Raw genomic sequence first — 24,076 nt, forward strand, 5'->3', positions numbered from 1 at the left:
AATTATATACCCAAAAAAAATTAAAAACTATATGACAAACAAAATTTGTGGTATATCTAATAACTAATTTTGCTAATACAAAAAATATACCAAAATAATATAATAAAACTATACCACCAAAAATTTTATGTGTAGTAGCTTTTTCATAAAACTATAACAAATATATATCTTTTCCTTAGAAAAACATTTTTTATTTTGTATTTTCAAAGGTGTGGGTTTTAAATATTTTTTTCTTTTTAATTATATATAAGATTATGTCATTTGAAATATATCCAAGACATTGCCAACTATTTCTTTGATTTTACAAACCAACATTTGATTTACTAAATTTCTGGACTATACTTCAAGTAGCTGGCAATCATTTTTCCTAAAATTTATGTGCCCACATAGATATACTGATATAGTATACAATAATACATATCCGAATATTATTGTATAGTACTTAATAAGTTTATATTGGAATAAGAGTTATTTACATATGTATTAGTGTACTTATAACCATATAATAGTGTGTACTTAACTAGTTTTATATCCAATCAAAATTTGTGTTACATTTTTAGTTTTGAAATTTAAACCAAAGTCAAAACTGAAAAGCAGATTCAGATTCAGTTTGAAGAATCATTTACGAAGGTTCATTCAGTCCCATAACAAATAGCTTATTTTTTGTTTAAAATTAAATCATTTTCAGTTTGGTTTGATCAAAAGTTATGTTATTATGGAGGGTGAGCTATATATATATACTTTTAAATTATTTTTATATCACCCCAGTTACTTAAATCTTAATAATAGATTTTGTTCATATAGATAGTTGTTGGTCCAAAGGAAAAAAGGTTCAAATCAAATAACAGTTTTATACTTCATTATTTAATAAATTATTGATTTTGGGATAATAAAGACAGCGATGGAGAAAGTGAAATGTCAAACGAAAAACGTTAATTAATATTTCGGTTTAAGTTTTTTATTTTTTTCTTTTTTAAATGGATTTGGATAACATGTCAAAGCTGAAAGAGAGGGAATTGTTTTTATTAGTCCTCTCTCTCACGAAGAAACCTTAGTTCTACAAACCGCCGCCGCCTGAGTTTTCGCATGCCTCTCCGCCGTTCAAGGCTTCGCCGACGGTGTGAGAAGGCTCTGTGTTTTCTTTCTTTTAGTTTATTTTCCAGTTGTAGTAGTTGGGTGGCTCGATCTCTTCCTCTCTGGTCGTGTTGAGGAGGGCTCCACTGCTGTGTCGTGACGATGCGGCGGCGAAAGCTACGGTGAAAGATCTCGGCTCGTTTTTCCTCTCCGGGAGAATGGTGGTGGTTCGAAACAGATCCGGGCGGCCTTCTTTAGAGCTTCACGGTGTCAGATCTGGGTTCAGGTCGCATTTCTCCTATCACCTCTGTCGGAGGTCCTAGTTGACCGGAGTTAAATGGTTGAATCGGGTCTTCGAGTTTTACTGATGGTTGGGGAGATTTCGTGGGCGTTGGTGGCCGAAATTTGAGGACATCCTCAAAGCTGGCGTTCTCAAGAGCTCCCTCATCCTTCTGGTCCCAGTCCGACTAAAAAGCAAGACATCTTGGCTGATGCGATGTGGCTAATCTGGAAATGCATTGAGAAGTGAAGCTATGCTAATCGGTGCTTCATTATCTTATTTTAGCTGATTAGTATTCCAGTTATGATGGGTTAGTTCGGAGAAGCCTCTGCTCATGCTGGTTTTGTTTCGCGTATCTTGGTCGGGTCAGTCGGATGTATTGTCCGTTTTTTAGGCTTAGGACCAGAACAATGAAAGCTGGAGAAACCAAGTTTTTTTTCTGATATTGCGCCTCTGGGTGTTGATGTTATTGGGACAAGTTCTTATTGCAGATCATGAGGTTCTATTAGCTTGGAATTGCTTTGTTCTTCAGTTTAGGATTTGGTCTCCTCTGTGCTAGTAGTTGTTTTCGTGTCATAGGGTTTAATTAGGTAGTTTAAGAGATGATTTCACACTGAGTGGTGGTGTGTTATTTATCTCGTTGTGGTAAAAAAATGCAATGATTCTCGGATTAGGTAGTGTTGGATCCGCCTAGTGATTCAGGGTTTTACTTGATCGAATCATTGTATTGAATCCAATTTTATGGAGGAAAATTTATGTACTTATGATTTGGACGTAATGTTTTTGGATAATGAAGAGTTGATATTGAGTAAAAAAAAAAAAAAAAAACATGTCAAAGCTGAAAGTTTCTTATTGGTTTGCGCTGAATCTTCCATTGATATCTCTGACCTTAAATCGCCGCCGTTTTGTTTGAACTTAACCATACCCTTTTTTGTTTTTGCTTCCTTCCTAACTACAGCTAGAGTTTTCTTTATCAACACAAGATACGTGCTGCCATTAATCACTCTTTGTTCGGTTGACGATCAAACAAAGATTATTAGTATTTCACATGCCTTGATTAGTAAAATTATTTCAGCGTAAATGTTATTTAAAAAAGAGTCATTGTGTATAAACACGGGCGGATCTACAGTGTCATGGGGTGGGGCATATGCCCCACACTGTTTTAAATTTTATTTATGTTACTATTAGTTATTGTTATCCTATAGCTCATTTGGTTACAAGGTGCTCCATGCTCAGTTTGGAGAGACTGATTCGATGCCCCACATTTTAACATCCTTCTTTGATTTTCTTTACCTTTTTGTTTTCTTTTCATTGCTTCCTTTTTAGTGTTTTTCTCTTTCTTACATGTTTTTTAAAAAAATTCTTTGTTAATTGGTGCATTTTTCTTATTCCATTTGATTGTCTATCAAATTATTTTTATTTTCTCTTTTTAATTCCATTTTAACTTTAAAAAAAAAATCATCATTTTATACTGTAAAGATTACGTTAAGTTAAAAATATTAATAAAATAAGTAACTTAGTAAACATTTTATTATTTTTGTTGTTTTTAATTTTATATAGAATTTAAATTTTTGTGATATTTTAGAAATGTAAATTCAAATCATACTTTTACGGATAAATAACGTGAGATAACTGACTAAATTAATAATTTTATATGATATATGTTTTTTTGGTAGTTTTTATATGATATATGTAGTAGAGTATATTTAGAAACAAAATAAAAATTGGTGTCGTGTGAAAAAAGAAGAAAAAAATTGATGTTTTCTTGAATTTCATATTTTAAAATATATTTAAAGTATTTAAAATTATTTTTATTTAATATTAATTATTCTTTAAAATTTAAGTTATTAATTATATAAATTATTAATTGCAGAATAATTTTCTGGATCCGCCACTGTGTATAAACATGGTTTTTATTAAAATGGTCATAGAGACATAATTTGAAGTCAAAGTTAAACATTTGGTCAACAAAGCAACCTAATATATTACTTTGGATAACGCCACATGAAGTTCATTGTCAAGGATAGAGTGGTTCATCTTTTTAATTTAAAGTATTATTATTAAAAAAATCACGAGAACGAATAACAAGAGAACAACATCTGTTTAATCCATATTGACATCTTAATAGTTCCTAAATCCTAATCTAGATAATTATGAAAAGAACAAAATGTAAGGAAATTGAGAAATAACAAGATGGTTTTTATTTATGAACTATGTGTTTTGTAAGTAAAAAAGAAAACACACACTAAACAAGTTTCTATCAATAGAAGGCAAAAAAGTGTAGAATGTAAAATTAATGAAGGTATTCGAAAATATTATTCAATGCCTTAGAAGGAAGATATATACCAATCACACTACTCGTGATGATCATAGGATATATGTAAGATGCTTAATTATGATCAAACATTTACTTGTCAGTTTAACATTCACATATAAAACCAAATACAAATTTTGATTTTTTATTTTTAGAACACAACATTTCCACAAATAAACGAATGAAAAATTAGTAGCTATAGTATATATATATAGTACCCCTAAATGGCTAAAAGATACTGAAACTCGAAGTCATAAGGGATCTTCTCAACGACAGGAGAGGACGTAGATGCTTTAGTATTATTATTCTTAAAACATTCCACCATTGACTTTCTCAATGATCCAGACGTTGGTAATTGGTTGCAAACCCATTTCACCAGAGATCCTAACTGCCCCATCTCTCCACTACTTCCACCGCCATCGACTCTCGGCACCACGAAATCGGTGGCGTGTTTCACAAGAAGCTCTGGCAAGCCTATCCGTTTAGTCGCTGTAACGACCACCGAGGCTTGCAGATACTCCAGCTTCGATTTCTCTAGCTCCGTTGTCACCCCTTCGCCAGTGTATATCCTCACCTTCAAATTGTATTTTTAGATGAGATCATACTACTACATATTATAACCATATAATATTTAGACATATCATCTATAATAAAAATGATGTATTCTTACTAATCTTAGCATTGTAAATTAATACTAAACCAATCTTTATAAAAGGCTTGGAATATTGGATATGAACAATAATACGTATAAGAAAAAGAAACTGTTCAATGGATTGTGATCATAGATTGAGTGCCCAATTAAAAGTGAATTAATATATAACTTACTGCAGGAGAAGATCGAGTTCCGCAAGAGAGTGCAAATGTGATGTTAGAATCCGTTAATGCTTCCACGCCATATAGTTTACGGATAATCATTTCTTCGTGTCGATCCTACGGTTATATTTGCATTTATGACTTTACGAAGTTGATCCCAGGATAACAACATGAAGAGCATTATATATTAAAATGTTAAGTATGTATATACCTGAGTCATGGTAGTAGTTGTAGATTTCCTAAGGATACAATGCTCAATGGTATGAGCACTTATGTTTTTGCCCCCAACATTCATTGTAGCCTACAATTTATACTTTTGTTATATCATATTTGGGTTAATACATTAATATTTATTTTGATAAGAGAAAAGGACAACATACCTTGTTGTAAACGAGAGATTGCAATTTCTCAGCTGTTTTTGGAACTCCATGTTGTAGATATCCCTGGTCATGCACAGAAGCGATGAACATGATCGTTGAGTATAAAATTGTTTGTAATCAATGAAAATATATTGAAGAAGTAGAGTGTATATATACATGCATAACACAAGCATTGAACATGTTGATCCAAAACGCTAGCTTTTGTTGTTGGCTCAACACTCTTAGATCCACTGTCTCAAGATTGTTCATCAATACCCTGCATTTTGGCCACAACACAATATATAGCTCACTAATTCAAAGGTTTATCTGATGGTTAATTTGTTTTTGTCAGATTTTACGTATCGCAAAACTTACCTGAGTTTTTGGATTAAAGAAACGGAGCTAGAGCTTGAAATGCACTTGGAATCCATAGAACTTGAAGTGAAGATAACAAGATTCTTGTAAGGACCAATGTCTCTAGCCAAGGATGTTTCGATATCAAATATTCCATAAGGATCTTGTTGTCTTGATTCCTTGCAAGACACAAGATTCATGGATTTCGACAAGCTTGAGGTTGCATTGTCGATCCTAAAGCTTCTTGAGCTCAATGAGAAATTAGTTGATCTCGAGATAGGTCCCGTTTTCTCTAGCTCCATGACTCTTGTGGTTCTAAGGAGGCGGACGTAGATGAAATTGAGACACTTCATAATGTTCTCTGCGAGCTTGTTTGGGTGCCACTTCTGTATGTTTTGTCCGTCTTCCATCAAGATTGTGCTCGATAGAGATTTTGGTGGCATGTCTAATGATGTATCAAGTGCTACACGATCCTTATTAGGCTGAAACAAATCACAGGCATATATAAATCAAGATTGAATTGAACGAAGCAAACATATGTGTCAATAAACATATATGAAAATCAGACCTTATTAGGAGAGGAATATCTAGGTTCACGTAGAGGCGAAGGCGATTTCATCATCCTAATCTTCTTCATATTTCTACTCTCTTGCAGCTTATTCTCATGTTGGTGGACTGACCGATGATTTTCCTTCTCAACGATTCCAACTTTCTCCTTAGACTTGTGGAAGCTTTCGGTCGGGTAATCACCTTTTATAGCTTTGTTGATGAAACGCAGTGTCTTCGTACCAAATGTTACATTCTCTTGATGATGACTTGTAGTAGTTTTGGTGTTGTTGTTGTTTTCATTCTTCATCATGGCTTTGTTCACCATAGGGCTTGGAGGTGGGAGCTTAGGGTATAGTTTTGGTAACATTGGAGCTTGATAAGGGGTTATGTTGTCATCATTGTAACTCTCACTAGTTTGCCATGCTCGTCTTGATGAACTCGTTGTTGCTTGTTTCAAAGTTTCGTCTTGTTCTTGCTTGAGATTTATCTGAAGATGGCTTATTTGAACTTCTAGTCTTGAAATTTCACCTTCTACTATCGATAGTTCCGTTATTAGTTCCTTCATCTACATTAAAATAAGGTTAAACTTATTTAAATTTATTTTACAAGTTAATAAAATATCTTATTTAATTATTTTTCACCCAACAACTGTATCTTTGTTTAGTTGTTTATAATTATTTACGCCTATTGTCCGGTAAGGGGGATCTAACAATTTTGTTTGGTTACAATATAATTAGTTTTTAATAATTGTAAAATTTTGGTTGACCTGAGACTTGGTTTAAAAGCAACGTTACCAAAAATATGTGTATGATGTTACTATCATCACATATTTTAAAAGTATTTTGCTGCTTTTTCACTCTATCCAAACTTGGAAACACACTACACGTAATGTGTTACTAATTATAATACGTACCTTAGGAGGGAGAGAAGCAGGAAGAGTAATGGAAGAGGACGAAGAAGGAAGTTGATGTTTTTGGACTTGTTCCAATATCTCACGTGTCTTTTCTTCTTGATCCAGCATCTCTCGTAACATCCACACCTAACAATTATTAGTACCATATGCATGAGAGCTAATTTATGATGTAATGCAATTCTAAAACGAAATCAATTCCAAAGATAAAATTGAACGGCACAAACTTGATTGTACACCTATAATACTTTGATTCACGTATATATTTATAACAACATCCCTTGGTGTTTGCCTAGAAACAAACAGAGATAGGTAAGCTAATTCTAGTGGATGCCCATACCTCTTTCTCTATTTCTTCCTTTTTTTGCTGGCTATTATTCAGCTTTTTCGTCCTCTATTCACATCAAAAAGTTTCCAAAAAAAATATCAATAAGCAACAAAACCATAGATTCTTCTTCAAATATGAGAGAATGGACAATTTATACAACAACGTATTTAAGCGGAACTCAGATTAATGTGTAAGAATGCTAGTATGCTAATTCATTTTCATAAGACAAACACACGTACTGATTTTATATATGAGAAAGGTTTACGACGTTTTATATCTCTTTTAATCCGAGGTCGGGGTGTCACCTTAATTATCGATCGAATACATTGGCCTAACACTAGGTTATTTTTATTTTTAAGATTCAGATATACATATACAAGGAGCTTCATGTGCTAACAATTAGTTAATTTACATTTGAATGATAAGAACAAAGCGAGTGGCACATGTATATACGAAAAAGAGGTTTAAAATCAAGGTGCATATTACCCAAAACTAACACAATATCTTTGAGCTCACCACCAGATTTAATATTCATAAATTCAAGTTGTAAGTTAACAATTCAATATTAATTTAATTTAACATAGGAATGATGAGAACGAAATTCAAAAGAATGTTAAACTCACAACACTATGAGGGACATTGAAGCTGGGAGAGCTAGAGCCAGCTGGGAGAGTTGTGGTGGGCATGGCTAAGCTGGAGCTGAAATAATCGTCGGGATTGGACCAGCGAGACGAAGATGGAGCAGTGAGACAGAACCGGAGATAGTGGTTGAAATCAGGAGGAAGGTAATGGTAATGTAGGAGGTTAATAGAAGAAGAAGAAGAAGAAGAATGAGACATTTGAGATATATTGGCTTAGGCTTCAAGATGAAGAAGAGAGCGACCGTGAGAGAGGAGGGTTTGGTGAAGGAAGACGAGAAGCAGTTTTCAAAGCTGATGCTCTTAACCGTCATTTAGATAGAGAGTGGCGAGTAAGTAATATCTGGAACTTTTTTTTATATATAAACCATTTTTTTTTCCATATTATTGTTATGGACCTTTGTTGGAACGTAAAGATAATTAGGTTGTTGGTGGTGGATTATATGGTTTTTAACATTTAAAGTACAATTTGGATTATGATGAGTTTACCTCACTAATCATCATGAACATAACAAGTTGGATTATGAGGTTATGGTACTTTATTTAATTTACGTTTTTATTTACTATTTTCAAGGAAAATTCTATTCATATATATATATATATATATTTTTTTTTTTTAATTTTGAAAAACACTATACAAAATTTCACATATTTTTTTTCATATTTGAAACTGAAAACTGAAAATGTAATTTACAAAATTGATTACTCAAATTTTAAAATATTTTTGTTACTAAAAAAGAAGAAAAGAAACAACCAATGAGATGATGAGTCAGTTTTATTTCCTGAAAGGCTAAAACCCTTTCGCAAACCCCTCCACCGTCGCCGGCGCCGTCTGAAACATTGTGATTTCAATTTCGTTCCACTCTCCGGCAATTTTCTTTCCTTTTTCTCTCTTCTCTGAATTCGTCAATGACGGCTTCGCTTCTTCTTAGCCGTGTTTCTCGAGCTACTAGCTCAATCACTCTCCGTCGGGTCGCAGGTTTCAATTCCCTCAATGGTCAAATTCACGGTGGAAGTATCTCCGGAAAACTTTTTCGAGGTTTCCCTTTTGTTCCTTTCTCTCTCTCTCTCTCTCTTGTTGCTTTCTCTGGGAAAAACTCAAACTTAGTGATATTTTCCATCACCGTCTCTTCCTCCACCCTTTTGTTTATCTAAATTTGTTTTTGCGCAGAGTTGACTAAAGTTTCAGATCCAATTTTGAATTGAGTTTCGAACTTTGATTCTTACTTGTTAGACTTGCTTTTGTGTCCTCTGTGGGGTTGTAAGATGAGAACTTGCTTTTTATTGGTGAAAAGATTAGTTGCTGGTGGATTATGAGAATCATGTTGTTGAATCTGTAAATATATTGCTGTTTGGATGACATAGTGAAGAGTAAGCTCTGTTCATATTGCTCTGTATCTTGCCGAGCTGAAATTTATATCCATGGAATGGAAGCAATGGATTCTGTTATTAAGATAGTACCTAGAAAGTTCTGTCATTTGATATTTTGGTTTCTCGCTTGTTTGTGTAGAGAGATCATTAGCTACTCTTGCTCAAGGAGCTTCCCATTTTGATGAGATGGTATCTGTGAATCAGAGAAAGTATTATCTTCTGGGTGGTAAAGGTGGTGTAGGGAAAACGAGCTGTGCTGCTTCTCTTGCGGTTGAGTTTGCTAGCCATGGTCATCCAACCATTGTGGTTTCAACTGACCCTGCTCACTCCTTGAGTGATTCTTTTTCCCAGGTATCAGCTTCTCTCATTTGTCTCTCAATGTTTACGCTTGGAAAGTGTGTTTTCAGCTATCAACCATCAGCCAATCTCGTGTTGGCATCCAGGACTTGTCAGGAGGAGTTCTAAAACCGGTTCAAGGTGTTGATTCAACACTTCTAGCTCTTGAGGTGATTAAGAAACTACGCGTCTCTTGCACATTCCTGGATACCTGACATAAGTTGCTGAGTTTTATTCTCATGTTTTGATGTGTGACAGATTACACCTGAGACAATGAAGGAAGAGATTAAAAGTCAGTCGGGCGGTAAAAGCGTTAAAAATATGATGGATAGCATGGGGCTTGGAATGTTTGCCGGCGAGGTTCATTTCCCTTCTCTCTATACTTGATTTTCTAAGCCTCCATTATGACTGAAAAAACTTCATCAATGTCTCTCAGATGTGTTGTTCATTTTTGGTAGTTAGGGGACTTAAATCTTGAAGATATGCTCAATGCTGCCTCACCTGGTATTGACGAAATAGCAGCTATTTCCAAGGCACGTTTGTTCAGCCCCAGAGTTCCCCTGAAATGAGACGACAATTTTAATGTTAATTACTAAGAATATTAAGATTTTCATTGCAGGTCCTTCAATTTATGGAGTCACCAGAATACAGTAGGTTCACTCGTATAGTTTTTGATACTGCTCCTACGGTTAGTAATTTTTTTTCCTAACTTTGTACTGAGTCCTAGAGTATGCTGCAGTTTGTTAACTCTGATTAATTCCAAATAATTTTCTTGCAGGGACATACTCTGCGGCTTCTTTCACTCCCAGACTTCTATGATTCATCCATTAGCAAAATAACAAAGGTTTGAGAATGATGAAATTTAGCGTCAGTTGTGGTTTGCTTACGCAATTGATATGTTTAGCGTATTTTTATCTAAATGGATTATTTGATTATTCAGCTCAAGAAGAAGGTCACTGCAGCAGCTTCAGCTTTTAAGTCTATGTTTGGCAAAAAAGAGATACAACAACAAGAACCCGTAAGTATAAGTTTTTTCATGTGAACAGTTAGTCCGTTACTTCCCCTACACCTTTTCTCAAGTTCTGAACAATCATTGTCTTAACAGTCTAACGAGTTAGACCAATTGAAAGAGAGAATGGAGAAAGTTCGAAATGTTTTCCGTGATGTGAACACTACCGAGTTTGTCATTGTGACCATCCCAACGGTAACACCATTCTTTTACTTGTTCATAAAGATCTTTAGTTTAAGACTTAGATTGTAAAATGATCTTCTTAAGTTATCTTTCGACGGCCTAAGTATTATTTTGAATAGAAGTTGGGTCACCTTCTTGAGGTCTTGAGTTTTATTCATGACTGGTTTATTATCTTTCCTTTTAGGTTATGGCAATAAACGAGTCTTCAAGGTTACATGCATCTTTAAGAAAAGAAAATGTGCCAGTCCACAGGCTTATTGTTAATCAGCTTCTACCACAATCTGAATCCGAGTGCAAGTTTTGCTCGATGAGACGAAAGGTAACTCGACCTAACACCATGCAAGCAAAAGCTACTGAAACTTTTGGCTTGAATACAGTATAAGATTAGTAATTCTGATAGGCATATTCATTGCTTGTCCCTACAATGTGATATGGTTGTTGATATTTCAGGAACAAACGCGTGTGCTTGGACTTATTCAGAACGATACAGAACTTTCTGGGTTAAAATTGATCCAATCCCCATTGCTAAACGCAGAGATAAGAGGGGTTTCAGCACTTAAGTTCATGGGTGATCACGTTTGGAGATAAGAAAAATTAATGTTCACCTTTCATTTGCAGTGAGTAGCAATAAGTTAAATTCTTCTGTTGCCTTAAGGTATGAAGTTCTAGCTGATGAGAGGAAAACAAATTTACATTATTATTAACCTTAAGCCAGGAAATTAATGGAAGTTCGTGGAGCTTTTCTCATTGTTTCTTCTATATACTTCTACATTTGTACTTGGTGCATAAAATGGAATCGATAGGAGACAGGTGATAATCTATGTTATATCTAAAGCAAATGAAAGATATACAACATGAAGAATTACAGGTAGGAATCTTAAACTCTGATGATGGAACTACCTATGAACAGTGTGACGGGCTATTATCTTCTGCAAATGATGTGTTCTTCCTTGTAAAACCTTTGTGAGTGTATTTGATGCGTATAGGTATAGGGAAAAAATTGGTATTTTCGAGTTTCCCGAGATTTGCAGGTACAGAAGGAAGAGGTTTTGGAAACTTAAAAGCTATTTCTTTTGGAAAGTTACCATACAAAAGAAAGCTGCACCGCGGCTCAAGATACCGGTTAATGTCAGGAAGATGAGGCAACGAGGGAAGTGCTTGATGTTGTATCCATTCTCCATCAGTGACCCACACCGAGTGATAAGCCAGACTCCTTTATATCTGAAAAATATATGGGAGAGTAAACAAGATGGTCTAAAGAGTGCAGAGATGGTTGCAATGGAGTTTTGTAACAGGGAGAGATCAGGTTTGTTACCTTTGAGCGTTTGATACCACAAATGCTTCAAGAGCCCATCTCGTGTAGCACAACTCTGAGATTGAATCTACGATTTTGTTGTCGTTTGTACTGGTGGCAATTAAAGTCAGAACCACTGGAAGTAACACTGACCACTGCACAAAGAAAAAATAAGATGTAGTTTTTGTGTCAAGAAGTGAAACAGAGCTTTATAGTTTAAGTCTTTGATTTTATCATCAGTACTTTCCTCAATGATCGATTAGACACTTACTAGTTGAGCTGGACCAGGTTCGAAAAGTATGGCCAGGGCATAAGCTATGCCAGTCACACAGTATACAAGACAGATTAGGACAACATAATTGTCTGTAACTGTTGATCTTGGATTGTTGAAGAAGTAGAACATGGATAGATAAACAAGCGGTTTAACTATGGTGTTGAAGTGATCAACTGTGTCTTTTGCTAGGAAGTAAGCCAGGCTGCTCATTCCGGCTCGGCTTTCTCTCCAATAATGTAGTTTATCCAGAGAGAAAGATCTTAATGCAGTAATCTTACACAATAGAGCTGAAAAACCAGAAAGTTTGTACAAAGGTTATTGAAGATAGATGCAATTTTGTCGTCAGAGAAGCTTGAAAGGTTTCTACTTACAAACAGCAATGACTGTATATGTATATCCCATGGCACCAAACGTTTCATCACTCACTTTAGCAAGTGTTCCTAAGCAGATACCAGCAAGTAAAAGTATGAGATAATCTACAGCTAGTGTCCTTGCTTCTCGCAGTCTTTGTTTACCTAACCTGCAAAGAAAACACATTGAGTATAAGAAGTGGATTCTCTGTGAAGTGATTGATATAGCTAGTATTTGAAGGGATCTACCTTCCTAAGAAGTATCTGTATTGCTGATACACACCAGGAACTTCTCTTGCGGATAAATCACCTGAACTACTGAAGTTATTCTGCAAGGTATCTTTCTTGATTTCAACATTTGCCTTGACATCTTGCCAGAACTCTCCAGCGAAAGATGTTCCATCATCTCCTACGACGCTCCCATGAGCGCTTCCTCCGTGAGCAGAGTTTTCAGCGGAAGCTGATGAAGCCATCCCTTCAATGCTTTTAAGCATGTCCATAGGAACTTGATACCCATTATGAAGCATCCATCTAACTGGAAGCTGTTTATAGGTAACCCCTGAGCTTGTACTTGGCTTTAATATGCCTTCTAATATATCAATGTAGTAATCAGGAGGATTCACACGCTCCGGGACAACAATCCCGAGGCTCGAGAAGTATTCTTCAACATTTTTCACTGATCCTTGGTAACATATCAGTCCACCTTTTGCCAGAAGTATTAGATCATCAAACATCCGAAACAGAGTATAACTGCAGAGAGACAGGAACAAATGAGAATAAAGATCTAATCATCTGTTTAGTATTAGCTAACGGGAGAGTATATATGTTGAACCTGGGCTGGTGGACAACCATACAGATGTTTACTCCTTCAAGAGCTTCACGGCGTAAAGCTCTGAGAAGTAACTGAGAAGATGAGCTGTCAAGGCCTGAAGTTGGTTCGTCTAATATCAAAAGTGATGGTTCCATCACCATTTCAAGACCCACATTGACTCTTTTTCTCTGACCTCCAGAGATTCCTCTCTTTTCCACAGTCCCAACAAGAGAGTCTCGAACATGTTGCAGACCAAGTGACTCAATGACTCTTTCTACAACTAAAACCTTTTCCGGCTTTGGGAGATCTGCAGGCAGCCTGTGTATGTAGTAACCGGTTTATGCATACAGTTGAATAAGATTTTGAAAACTTAAATTTCATTAAGCAAAATTTGACATACCTGCATCTTGCACTGAACCAGAGATTCTCCTCCACTGTTAAGTTTCCATGGACAATGTCATCCTGAGGCACAAAACCTATGATTTTCTTGTAGGATTGAATTGATTCAACCTTGCCGTTTACGAGAATCATTCCACTCATGGTGCATCCTGGTGCTTTGCCTGTCAAAGCTGTTAGGAAAGTGGTTTTCCCGGCACCAGAAGGACCCATCACAGCAGAAACACGTCCAGGTGATAGTTTACCAGTCACACATCTCATGAGATGTTTGTTTTTCCCTTTTAGAGTAATCGTAAGGTCTTTAAAAGCAACTTCAATCGTAGGTCTCTTTCGTATGTCGATATCATTAGCCATGGAGATGACTCCAGAGAAAGTCAAGTTCTTGTTCTGCTCCTGCATTGCTTTTTCCTTTTCAATCTGGCCATAAGCGTACCTGAACATCTGGCTCTGAGTATGCAAGGCCTTGCCTTTTGGAGCATGTTTTTTGATGTTTTTATCACCAATCTCAAGATTAAACCCTCCAGGATCTTCAGGGTTTTGTTCAATGTCATGTAACATCTCAGTTAGTTTGTTCTTATCCTTTTTCTTTCCCTTTTTCGTGTCTGAGCTACTTCCTGACATTGGTGGTAAGGCAGCATCTGATCCAGGTTTTGCTTGGCTTAAACCTCTCATCAAATCTGGTTGTTTCATAGATTTTCTCCTCGAAAATGTTCGGGAAAACGATTGCTGCAGCTCGGTCGCATGCTTCTTTGCAATATCTTTGGCAGATTTCCATTTCTCCCGTGACTGTGAATCACGCACACTTTGTACTGCTTTTTCCCTGGATTTAGCCTGCCTTCTTTCTCTCGTCGCAAGCACTTGATCAGAACAGTTGTATAAGATTATGAGCAAGAAACCTAACCCAGCCTACATAGAAACAAGCCAAAGACTCAAATAACTGGAAACTAAACCAACAGATACGTGAAGCAAATAGTTTAAGGAGAGAGATCAATGACTCACAAAAAGCATGATTCCATATGCTGTGATATTTTGATTTGTTGATCTTGGATTGCATGTTGCCAGCTTAAAACAATCTGCAAATTCATCAGAGAAAAGAAACTTTAAGTTCTCTTTCTCTATCTCCGATAGTTTGAATGTTAGTTCTTGATTGTTGTTTGGACAAAAGAGATCACTCACTTAGTTCTGCAGTAGAACCTGTCCTGCAATAATGTCTGGAGCAAACAAAAGATGAGTTTAGCTGATTAGAGAAAGATGAATCTTCAACGAAAGTTATGAAAATCATTCTTAGTTAGTTACCCTTTGCTACAAGGAAGCTTGTCGATAGTGGAAGGACAAAACGATCCGGCTGAACAGAAAACCTCACTGCTACTACCAATATCAGCCCAAATATCAGCTCCACCACAAGTATGATTTGGCTGTCCAGAAGGAAGCTGGTAATGATATCTGCAAAAACAATAATCCTGCAGCTAATCTTACCATATGTTCAAGACAAACTTTGAAAACTGATCAGAAAGCAAGACTTACGGGTCGCATAATCCTGTTGTTTTGTTCAGCTCAGCCTCTGGACAATAAGCTCCCAAAGGACAAGCTTCATATCATTGTGAGGCAACAACTTTAGAAATGGATCAAAAAGTGAATTCTGTTCAATCGTTTTGAATTGTTTTATGACTTACGGATCATGCAGGTGATGCCACGAGGGCAAAAGAAACCTGCGCAGCAAGGCGCACATTGCTGAGTTCTTACGGGAACATTCTTATCGTCTTTAAGGTCAACTTTCACATCTTTAGCAGTACGACAAGCCCATCCAGGTTCACATCCAGACATCCATGAAGATAGATTGCAGTTCTTGTTCGGTTTCAAGTAATTCGTAGCTCTCTTTGGACCTCCTAATAATCCATTGAAGTATATCCTCACTTCTGCAGCCGTACATATCCTCTGCATCATGTCACCTATTCTCAAACCAAACAACATCAACAAAATGTAACAATTTTACTTTATATATATATATCAATGAAACAGGGGATGCATAAATATCTATACCTTTTGTGGATTTACCACAGGCATTTAAGAAATCTGGCTTTTTAGAGAAATTAAAAGCTTCGTTATAATCTTCTTTTCTACAACACAAAAGAAAAAGAAACATTATTTCATTAGAAACTAACACATTGGTAATGACAATTGCGACATTTTTAGAAACTAACACATTGGTAATGCAGAAACCGAGTTCTCGTTTAATATCATCCTCAAAAACTTCGGTGAGATTGGATACTTTGTCGAAGACGAATTGATTATAGAGACGATTAGCAGCGGGATTATCCAAGCTTCTCTCGTCTTGACATATTACATTTTGATGAAAGATTAAGGAAAGAAGAACGAAGAAGGACACATATGTTGTTTCTTGAAAACATGAATCTCTCCTTCCCATCCCTGAAATATTCCGAGAACAATGTTGTAGAGACTTATTCTGGAGACCGTGATGGATCAAGGAGACATTAGACAAATGATTTGTTCTTGCAAGAGAGAGAGAGAGAATTAGGGTTTGTTTTTTTTGTTCTTTCTTTTTGGGGGAGAGAGATTGTAGTGTTTCTTGGGAGTCAAGAAATGGATGAGAGGAAGACATGGCGATATATGAGGAGGAAAGAGACAGGAGACAGAGATTTTAATTTGACCGTTTGACTTTCTCTTCTAACTCGTGTCATGGTAATAGATTTTTCACCAAGGAATCATATATACTAGGCAGTTAAAGTCGAGGCTATATCTTTTGATGAAGTTTCTACTATGACCTCTGTAGGTTTTATTTTTATTTTTTATATATAATAAAAATAAATATAACGTAACATATATGCTATATAAAATCCTATTTCGAGTTGCAATAGGATGTTGAACGTGCTGTACCCTATATATATTACAAGGATTGAGACTTAAACGAAGTGTGTGATCAAAAAAAAAAAAAAAAAANATGGCTAAACCTAAATGTACATGGTGAGTGGATCAGTGATTGTTCTTTATCTTTCTTTGTGGTTCCTAATTCCTATATGGCTATTCGATTTCCAACAAATTATTAGTGGCGTGATTGCATATGTTATCTTATTTTATATTTATTTTTATTTTTTGTGGTATGGCAGGTCCAGGAAGCAAATACTTTACGTCATCATCATGCACATACTCATCGTGTTGGCCGCTCTTGCAGCGGTCGTGTACATAAGGCTAAACAAGATCCCCTTGAACGACGACCAGATTAGTTGGGGGAGTAATTAGTAGGCTTGCAGTTCTTGTTCGGTTTCAAGTAATTAGTAGCTCTCTTTGGACCTCCTAATAATCCGTTTGAAGTATATCCCCACTTCTGCATCATGTCACCTATTTTAAAAACATCAACAAAACGTACAAATCTTACTTTAATTCTTACTGTATATATTTTATCAATGAAACTAGCTAGGGGATGCATAAATATATATATACCTTTTTGTGGATTTACCACATGCATTTAAGAAATCTGGCTTTTTAGAGAAATTAAAAGCTTCGTTATAATCTTCTTTTCTACAACAGAAACAACATTATTTCATTAGAAACTAACACATTGGTAATGACAATTGCTACATTTTTAGAAACTAACACATTGGTAATGCAGAAACCGAGTTCTCGTTTAATATCATCCTCAAAAACTTCGGTGAGGTTCGATATTTTGTCGAAGACGAATTGGTTATAGAGACGATTAGCCGCGGGATTATCCAAGCTTCTATCTTCTTGACAGATTAAATTTTGATGAAAGATTAAGGAGATAAGAATGGTGGCACTATTTGATCATGAAGAAGTTGGTTCCAATTCAGCGCAAGGAGCTGGTTCCCCTGTCATGATTGATTCTATGTCTTAATTTTTGCCTATAAACTCTCATACTATGTCAAATTATAGGTGTCGAAATAACTTGATTTATTCATTCACAATGCAAAGAGTATTTAGACAAAGAGAGAGAATTGTACTAGATACATACGAACTCCTAGATTCAAGATCCCAAACTTGTCAATATATAACTTAAATCCTTATCTTGGAAAAAAAAAAAAAACTTAATTAAATCCTTATCCTAAGAGATTTACATATATCCCTCAATAAAATTAAAAGAGAAACATATTTGAAATCCTACTTCGATCGAGTTGGAATAAGATGTTGAACGTAAATAATATATATAGCTGGCTTGCAAATTGTGTGGTTAATAAAGCTTTTACAAATTACAATACTCGTCATTATGGTGGAGAGTAAAACGATGGCTAAACCTAAAAGTATATGGTGAGTGGATTGGTGAATTTTTATTCTTTCTTGTGTTTGTATGGCTATTTTATTTCCAACATAATGGCTTGATTGCATACGTTTTCCTTCTCTTTTGTTTTTGTTTTTGTGGTATGGCAGGTCCATGAAGCGAATACTTTACGTCATCATCATGCACATACTCATCTTGTCGGCCGGTATTGCAGCGTTCATGTACATAAGGCTAAACAAGATCCCCATGAACGACACCAAAATTGGGTGGGGAAGTTATATGGCATTCTTATACGTCTATAGCGCTTTTCTCGGGCCGGGGGCACCCCCAGAAGATGGAGAATTCGGTTTCTTCTTTGTTGAATGCGTGAGTCATTGCTTTGGGATTGCTATCATCGTCTTACTCCTCTATTCTATCTCTCCCAAACTCGCTCTCTGTGTTGGATTACCCTCTTCCATTGGGTTCATTGCCCTTTGCTGTGGCTGTCTATGTTCCCTAGACTTGGGCCACTTGGCCGACGACGACTTGCAAGCAAACCAAAGTCGCATACCAGTCTAGACTTCTTTTATGATCTCCCGTTTTGGTCTTATTTTATTTTGTTTTGGTCAAAATTGTAGACAAAAAAGTTGCATAATTGATCTATTCCAGTTAAATTATCGGTTTAGTTCGGTTTAGAAGGATTGTTAATTGTTGTTGAAAATTGACATATTTGGAAAATTAGTACATTTTTAAATATAATTGGCAATTTAGTACGTTCACTATTTATAATTTGCAAAATAATCACATTTCACTATTCACTACTATTTACATTACTGTCTAACCCTCAAAAAATTCTTTTATTTACAAGTATGCCATTAAAATTAAATATTTTTATTATTTTATTAATAATTTTAATAATTTAATAATTAAAATACTAATCAAAATAAATTTATTTTCTAAAAAAATTTAGGTATATAAAATTCTATATTTTTGCATCTATTATTTGATATCCATTTTGTTTGATAATTTGTTTTTATTATGTAAAATAAATTTCATAAATTTTTATCCGTATACTCATTAAATATACAGATGTAATCCATACAATTTATTAAGTGTACATCTAAATAATAATACATATATTTGAGGTGTACAGCTAATTTAGTATACATTGTATATTAATATACACATTTTCATCCGTACAGCTGATATAAAGTACATTAAATATGAAATAATTAAAATATTTCTATTTTTGTATTTTCGTACACTCTTTTTGTATTTCCGTACACTAAATGAGTTGTACGGATCTAACTACCTTTTTGTAATTTCACAATAATATACTCTACCCTACTTTCTCATCTATCTCACAACCCTATTACACAAATAGTAAAACCTACCTAATTATCTAATTATAAATAGTAAATGTACTAAAAATCCAATTAAGTTTTTAAAATGTACTATTTTGCATAGAAACCCTTGAAAATTCAACAACTTTTTTGGTCACTCTGTCTCTCTTTCTCTCTGGTCACGAAACCCCCAAATCCAATCTTCAGATAATTAGGGTTTTTAATTTCTTTAGATTTCTCTGATGAAACTGAGAAGAAGAAGAATCTCACATTAGGGTTCCTCAATGTTGGCAAATTCTGTGGGTTTTCTAATCTCTCATTCCACGGAACACGGAGGAGATTCCCATGTTGACCTCTCCTTGCTCTTCTTCGTCTCTCCTCCTTTGCCATCGTCCAGCGCTATCTATCTCGCGTTCAAAGTTTAGGGTTCCTAGTCAAACTGTCTTCTCTCCTGCTATTACCAGATTTCCCCTTTAACTGCTGCTTCTTCACCTTCTAATAAGTCTGCAAAGCACGTACGTCTTCTTGTTTCTTTTCTGTGTTTCTCCAAATCAAGTTTGAAACTTTGAATTGACAACTAGTAGTAGTACAAAAAGGGTTGTTTATGAAATTGTGGAATTGGGTTTTCTTTTGAGATTTAGTAGTATTGTGATTAGCTGTTTTAGTTAGCTATGTCCAATTGGTAAATGAGAAGAGCTTTGTAGTGAGAAGTCTATATTTGTGTAGATGGAGATGAAAAGTTTTATCTTCAATGTCTTGAAACTTTTTGGTGCTATTTTGCTGCAGAAATGGAAGTTTTTTTGCTTTAGAAATGAGGATTCTGCTCCTGAGAATCCGGAGCAATTCGTGCCTGAGGAAATAGTTAAGTGAGATCAAGATTCTCCATGTAGAGATAAAACAGATTTGAAGGCAACTCTTCAAAAGGTAGAAGGTTATCCCAACTATCACTGGATACTTGAATATTTGAAGAAGAACTACTTTTTCTTTAGTCTCTGTTTTAGTATGACAAATTAATTTTGATATTAGGGTCTAGACTATAAAAACTACTGGTTACGTCCTATGCTGATAATGTTTAATTTTAATTTTTTGCCTATAAACTCTCGTACTATGTCAAATTATAGGTGTCGAAATAACTTGATTTATTCATTCACAATGCAAAGAGTATTTAATACAAAGAGAGAGAGAATTGTACTAGATACATATATACGAACTCCTAGAAGCAAGATCCCAAACTTGTCAACATATAACTAAAAATCCTTATCCTAAGAGACTTACATATATCCCTCAATAAAATTAAAACAGAAACATATTTGAAATCCTACTTCGATCGAGTTGGAATAAGAGGTTGAACGTAAATAATATATATAATATAATACAAGGACTGGCTAACAAATTGTGAGCTTAATAAAGCTTTTACAATACTCGTCATTATGGTGGAGAGCAAAACGATGGCTAAACCTAAAAGTATATGGTGAGTGGATCGGTGAATTTTTATTCTTTCTTGTGTTTGTATGGCTAATTTATTTCCAACTAATGGCTTGATGATTGCATATGTTTTCCTTCTCTTTTTTTTTTTTTTTATTTTGTGGTATGGCAGGTCCATGAAGCGGATACTTTACGTCATCATCATGCACATACTCATCGTGTCGGCCGTTATTGCAGCGTTCATGTACATAAGGCTAAACAAGATCCCCATGAACGACGCCAAAATTAGGTGGGGAAGTTTTATGGCATTCGTATACGTCTGTAGCGCTTTTTTGGGGCCGGGGGCAACCCCAGAAGATGTAGAAGTCGGTTTCTTCTTTGCTGAATGTTTGAGTCATGGCTTTGGGATTGCTGTACTCGTCTTACTCCTCTATTGTATCTCTCCTAAACTCGCTCTCTGTGTCGGATTACCCTCTTCCATTGGGTTCATTGCCCTTTGCTGTGGCTGTGTATGTTCCGTAGACATCGATGAGGACGACTTGCAAGCAAACCAAAGTCGCATACCAGTCTAGACTTTTTCTTATGGTCTGTCTCCCGTTTTAGTCTTACTTTATAGTGTTTTGGTCAAAATTGCGTTTTTGTAGAAAAATTGCATAATTGATCTATTCCGGTTTAATCATCGGTTTAGTTCGGTTTAGAAGGATTGTTAATTATTGTCGTTGAAAATTCAACAACTTGGTCACTCTGTCTCTCTGGTCACGAAACCCCCAAATCCAGTTTTCAGATTATTAGGGTTTTTTTGTTTGTTCAATTTCTCTGATGAAACTGAGAAGAAGAAGAATCTCTCATTAGGGTTCCTCAGTGTTGGTGCATATTCTGCGGGTTTTCTCATCTCTCATTCCACGGAACCCTGAGGAGATTCCCATGTTGACCTCTCCTTGCTCTTCTTCGTCTCTCCTCCTTTGCCATCGCCCAGCGCTATCTATTTCGCGTTCAAAGTTTAGAGTTCCTTGTCGAACTGTCTTCTCTCCTGCTCTTACCCAGATTTCCCCTTTAACTGCTGCTTCTTCACCTTCTAATAAGTCCGCAAAACACGTACGTCTTCTTCTTGTTTCTTTTCTCTGTTTCTCCAATCAAGTTTGAAACTTTGAATTGACAATTAGTACAGAAAGGGTTGTTTATGAAATTGTGGAATTGGGGTTTTTTTTTTTTGGGTGGGGGGTATATTGTGATTAGGTGTTTTAAGATAGATATGTCCAATTGGTAAATGAGAATAGCTGCTTTATAGTAAGAAGACTTTATTTGTGTTGAGCTTTTGGTGCTACTTTGCTGCAGAAATGGAAGATTTTTTGCTTTAGAAATGAGGATTCTGCTCCTGAGAATCCGGAGCAATTCGTGCCTGAGGAAATAGTTAAGTCAGATCAAGATTCTCCATGTACAGATAAAACAGATTTGAAGGCAACTCTTCAAAAGGTAAATGGATCTCTTGAAGTCACTGGATACTTGTATTTTTTGAAGAAGAACCACCTTTTCTTTAGTCTCTGTTTTAGTATGACAAATCAATTTTGATATTAGGGTCTAGACTGTAGAGACTACAGCAGAAATCTCATCTTTTGGAATAAACTGTTATGTATTATCCATCATCTACTGGTTTTTGGTTTACTAGTTTTGTCATGAAATGAATTTGAGGCTCTCTTTTTACTCTTATGTAATGGGAAATTGCAAATAAGGAAACTCCGACAAAAGCACCTTTGTTTTGTTGGATTTCAGGCTGCAGATGCAGTTTTGAAGGCCATTGGGACTCGTTGGAAAGTACCTTGGACTGGTGAGACCATTGTGCAGGTACCTACTTCTTAATGTTACTCAACCTCTTTTGTATTGCCATACTAGATTTACACAAGAACAGTAGTGGAAGCTATCTAGAATGTTACTCGATTATCTGATCCGAGTTTATTATATGAATGAGTGGAGTATTATTACCTATTATTGAGTCTGTGTAAGACATTAGTTTTTGAAAGTAGAGACATTTAAATGTGGGCAAATATGCTTGATCTATATAAACTATGGACTACACGTCTTACCTCTTTAGCCTGTATTGATTAGATATAGGTTGTTGAAACGAGATTACTTCAAGCAATATATTAGTATTATAGATGCCTTGGTTCATAAAGAAGATGCAATACAAATTATGAGAAATGAGTTATATGCCAAAGGCCAAAGCTTTCAATTTCACCTGTTGCGTCCAGATTATTTCCTTGGTTAATTCTGCAGTTATAAGTTGTGACCCTAACATAATTTTTTTTGCAGGTAATGCTTCTGTGGGTAGCTGCTTTCTGGTTCATTGGTTCATGGATGATCCCATTCATGGCTCATATATCAGGTTTCCACAAAGAATCCCTAACATTTAGAGGCCAAGCTTTGTTCAGTCTGGTAACTGATGTAACAGAAGGCCTTGCCGGGATTGCTATCCTCCACCGTTGTCTCTCCATGTTTCGTCCTCTTGCAAGTGATTGGTTCCGCTTTAGCCTCAAAGGAAACTGGCAACTAGATGTTATCATAGGCTGTTTCATGTTCCCTTTCGTAAACCGTCTATCCCAATTAAACCTCAACCTTTTGCCACTCCCACCGACCTCAAGTCCGGTCTCACTGTCAAGTGTCGAGCAGTCGATAATGGCTAGAGACCCTGTGGCAATGGCACTGTATGCGGTTGTGGTATCGATTTGTGCACCGGTTTGGGAAGAGATAGTGTTCAGAGGGTTTTTGTTACCGTCTCTGACTAGGTACATGCCAGTTTGGTGTGCGATTCTTGTGAGTTCAGTTGCGTTTGCTCTGGCGCATTTCAATGTGCAGAGGATGTTGCCATTGGTGTTCCTTGGAGTGGTTTTGGGTTTGATATTCGCACGATCAAGGAACTTGTTACCGTCAATGCTGTTGCATAGCTTGTGGAATGGCTTTGTATTCATAGAATTGATGCGATGAGGATGAACAATGTCTATGTTTTAGGTGTTTTCTTTATTCTTCTTGTAATTGATTCATGTTATGATTTTAGCAATTCTTTTTTTTTTTCCTTCTTAATAAATGGACAGTTCAATTGTACAAAGATAAGGGGAAATAGTCAAAAGGAACTACTAATTTTACGACTTTAGATGTCAAAGGGAACGTTTCTCCTTGAATTCTGTCTGCTCAGACCTACGCATCCCCGAGAGCACAATTGATTGAACAAGAAGAAAAAGCATTAGAATACCCTTACATATATCACTTAACTACGATACCATCTCATAACGAATGATGTAGAGCCTGGCATCATCTATCCCCATCACTTGGTTGAAAAATGAAAAACCAAAGTCGTCTTGGTGGAAGTCTTGAGGAGGGGCATCAAAGAAGCAAGCGCTCATCGTTTCTTCTTCTTTTCTTTTTTTTTTTTTTTTTTTTTT

General features: G+C 35.7%; 4 protein-coding genes across 4 annotated transcripts; 2 read left to right on the forward strand and 2 right to left on the reverse strand.

The window, feature by feature from the left end:
* Positions 3,732 to 7,914, reverse strand: LOC104726661. Its single transcript, XM_010445573.2, has 10 exons — positions 7,605 to 7,914; positions 6,994 to 7,047; positions 6,657 to 6,782; positions 5,763 to 6,308; positions 5,216 to 5,676; positions 5,018 to 5,117; positions 4,862 to 4,924; positions 4,693 to 4,782; positions 4,494 to 4,598; positions 3,732 to 4,242 (listed from the first exon to the last, which is right to left on the reverse strand). Exons 1-10 carry the CDS (start codon positions 7,818 to 7,820, stop codon positions 3,889 to 3,891), a joined length of 2,115 nt encoding a protein of 704 aa, XP_010443875.1. The 5' UTR covers positions 7,821 to 7,914; the 3' UTR covers positions 3,732 to 3,888.
* Positions 8,398 to 11,258, forward strand: LOC104726662 (ATPase ASNA1 homolog 2-like). Its single transcript, XM_010445574.2, has 11 exons — positions 8,398 to 8,658; positions 9,130 to 9,341; positions 9,434 to 9,496; positions 9,585 to 9,686; positions 9,785 to 9,859; positions 9,946 to 10,014; positions 10,105 to 10,170; positions 10,267 to 10,344; positions 10,432 to 10,530; positions 10,703 to 10,837; positions 10,969 to 11,258. The coding sequence occupies exons 1-11, from the start codon at positions 8,529 to 8,531 to the stop codon at positions 11,104 to 11,106; spliced, it is 1,167 nt and encodes a 388-aa protein (XP_010443876.1). The 5' UTR covers positions 8,398 to 8,528; the 3' UTR covers positions 11,107 to 11,258.
* LOC104726663 (ABC transporter G family member 28) lies at positions 11,364 to 16,143 on the reverse strand. Its single transcript, XM_010445575.2, has 14 exons — positions 15,845 to 16,143; positions 15,684 to 15,760; positions 15,317 to 15,592; positions 15,168 to 15,231; positions 14,940 to 15,086; positions 14,820 to 14,854; positions 14,643 to 14,716; positions 13,648 to 14,549; positions 13,269 to 13,565; positions 12,686 to 13,186; positions 12,458 to 12,606; positions 12,084 to 12,373; positions 11,834 to 11,967; positions 11,364 to 11,739 (listed from the first exon to the last, which is right to left on the reverse strand). Exons 1-14 carry the CDS (start codon positions 16,066 to 16,068, stop codon positions 11,583 to 11,585), a joined length of 3,327 nt encoding a protein of 1,108 aa, XP_010443877.1. The 5' UTR covers positions 16,069 to 16,143; the 3' UTR covers positions 11,364 to 11,582.
* Positions 21,361 to 23,705, forward strand: LOC104726664. Its single transcript, XM_010445576.1, has 4 exons — positions 21,361 to 21,737; positions 21,978 to 22,115; positions 22,413 to 22,484; positions 22,950 to 23,705. The coding sequence occupies exons 1-4, from the start codon at positions 21,567 to 21,569 to the stop codon at positions 23,619 to 23,621; spliced, it is 1,053 nt and encodes a 350-aa protein (XP_010443878.1). The 5' UTR covers positions 21,361 to 21,566; the 3' UTR covers positions 23,622 to 23,705.

The sequence above is a fragment of the Camelina sativa genome, chromosome 11, assembly GCF_000633955.1.
Source record: "Camelina sativa cultivar DH55 chromosome 11, Cs, whole genome shotgun sequence".
NCBI lineage: Eukaryota > Viridiplantae > Streptophyta > Magnoliopsida > Brassicales > Brassicaceae > Camelina > Camelina sativa.

What these genes read in the sequence shown, in the direction of transcription:
- LOC104726661 (XM_010445573.2), bottom strand. Translation starts at nt 7,820, where the DNA reads ATGTCTCATTCTTCTTCTTCTTCTTCTTCTATTAACCTCCTACATTAC. An exon ending in AGGAAGAAATAGAGAAAGAG is followed by an intron (nt 6,783 to 6,993) that starts GTATGGGCATCC and finishes AATAATTGTTAG; the next exon opens with GTGTGGATGTTACGAGAGAT. An exon ending in TCTTTAATCCAAAAACTCAG is followed by an intron (nt 5,118 to 5,215) that starts GTAAGTTTTGCG and finishes GCCAAAATGCAG; the next exon opens with GGTATTGATGAACAATCTTG.
- LOC104726662 (XM_010445574.2), top strand. Translation starts at nt 8,529, where the DNA reads ATGACGGCTTCGCTTCTTCTTAGCCGTGTTTCTCGAGCTACTAGCTCA. An exon ending in CAACACTTCTAGCTCTTGAG is followed by an intron (nt 9,497 to 9,584) that starts GTGATTAAGAAA and finishes GATGTGTGACAG; the next exon opens with ATTACACCTGAGACAATGAA. An exon ending in AGATACAACAACAAGAACCC is followed by an intron (nt 10,345 to 10,431) that starts GTAAGTATAAGT and finishes TTGTCTTAACAG; the next exon opens with TCTAACGAGTTAGACCAATT.
- LOC104726663 (XM_010445575.2), bottom strand. Translation starts at nt 16,068, where the DNA reads ATGGGAAGGAGAGATTCATGTTTTCAAGAAACAACATATGTGTCCTTC. An exon ending in ACAACAGGATTATGCGACCC is followed by an intron (nt 15,087 to 15,167) that starts GTAAGTCTTGCT and finishes TTGTTTTTGCAG; the next exon opens with ATATCATTACCAGCTTCCTT. An exon ending in ATATACAGTCATTGCTGTTT is followed by an intron (nt 12,374 to 12,457) that starts GTAAGTAGAAAC and finishes CTGGTTTTTCAG; the next exon opens with CTCTATTGTGTAAGATTACT.
- LOC104726664 (XM_010445576.1), top strand. Translation starts at nt 21,567, where the DNA reads ATGTTGACCTCTCCTTGCTCTTCTTCGTCTCTCCTCCTTTGCCATCGC. An exon ending in CTAATAAGTCCGCAAAACAC is followed by an intron (nt 21,738 to 21,977) that starts GTACGTCTTCTT and finishes ACTTTGCTGCAG; the next exon opens with AAATGGAAGATTTTTTGCTT. An exon ending in CTGGTGAGACCATTGTGCAG is followed by an intron (nt 22,485 to 22,949) that starts GTACCTACTTCT and finishes TTTTTTTTGCAG; the next exon opens with GTAATGCTTCTGTGGGTAGC.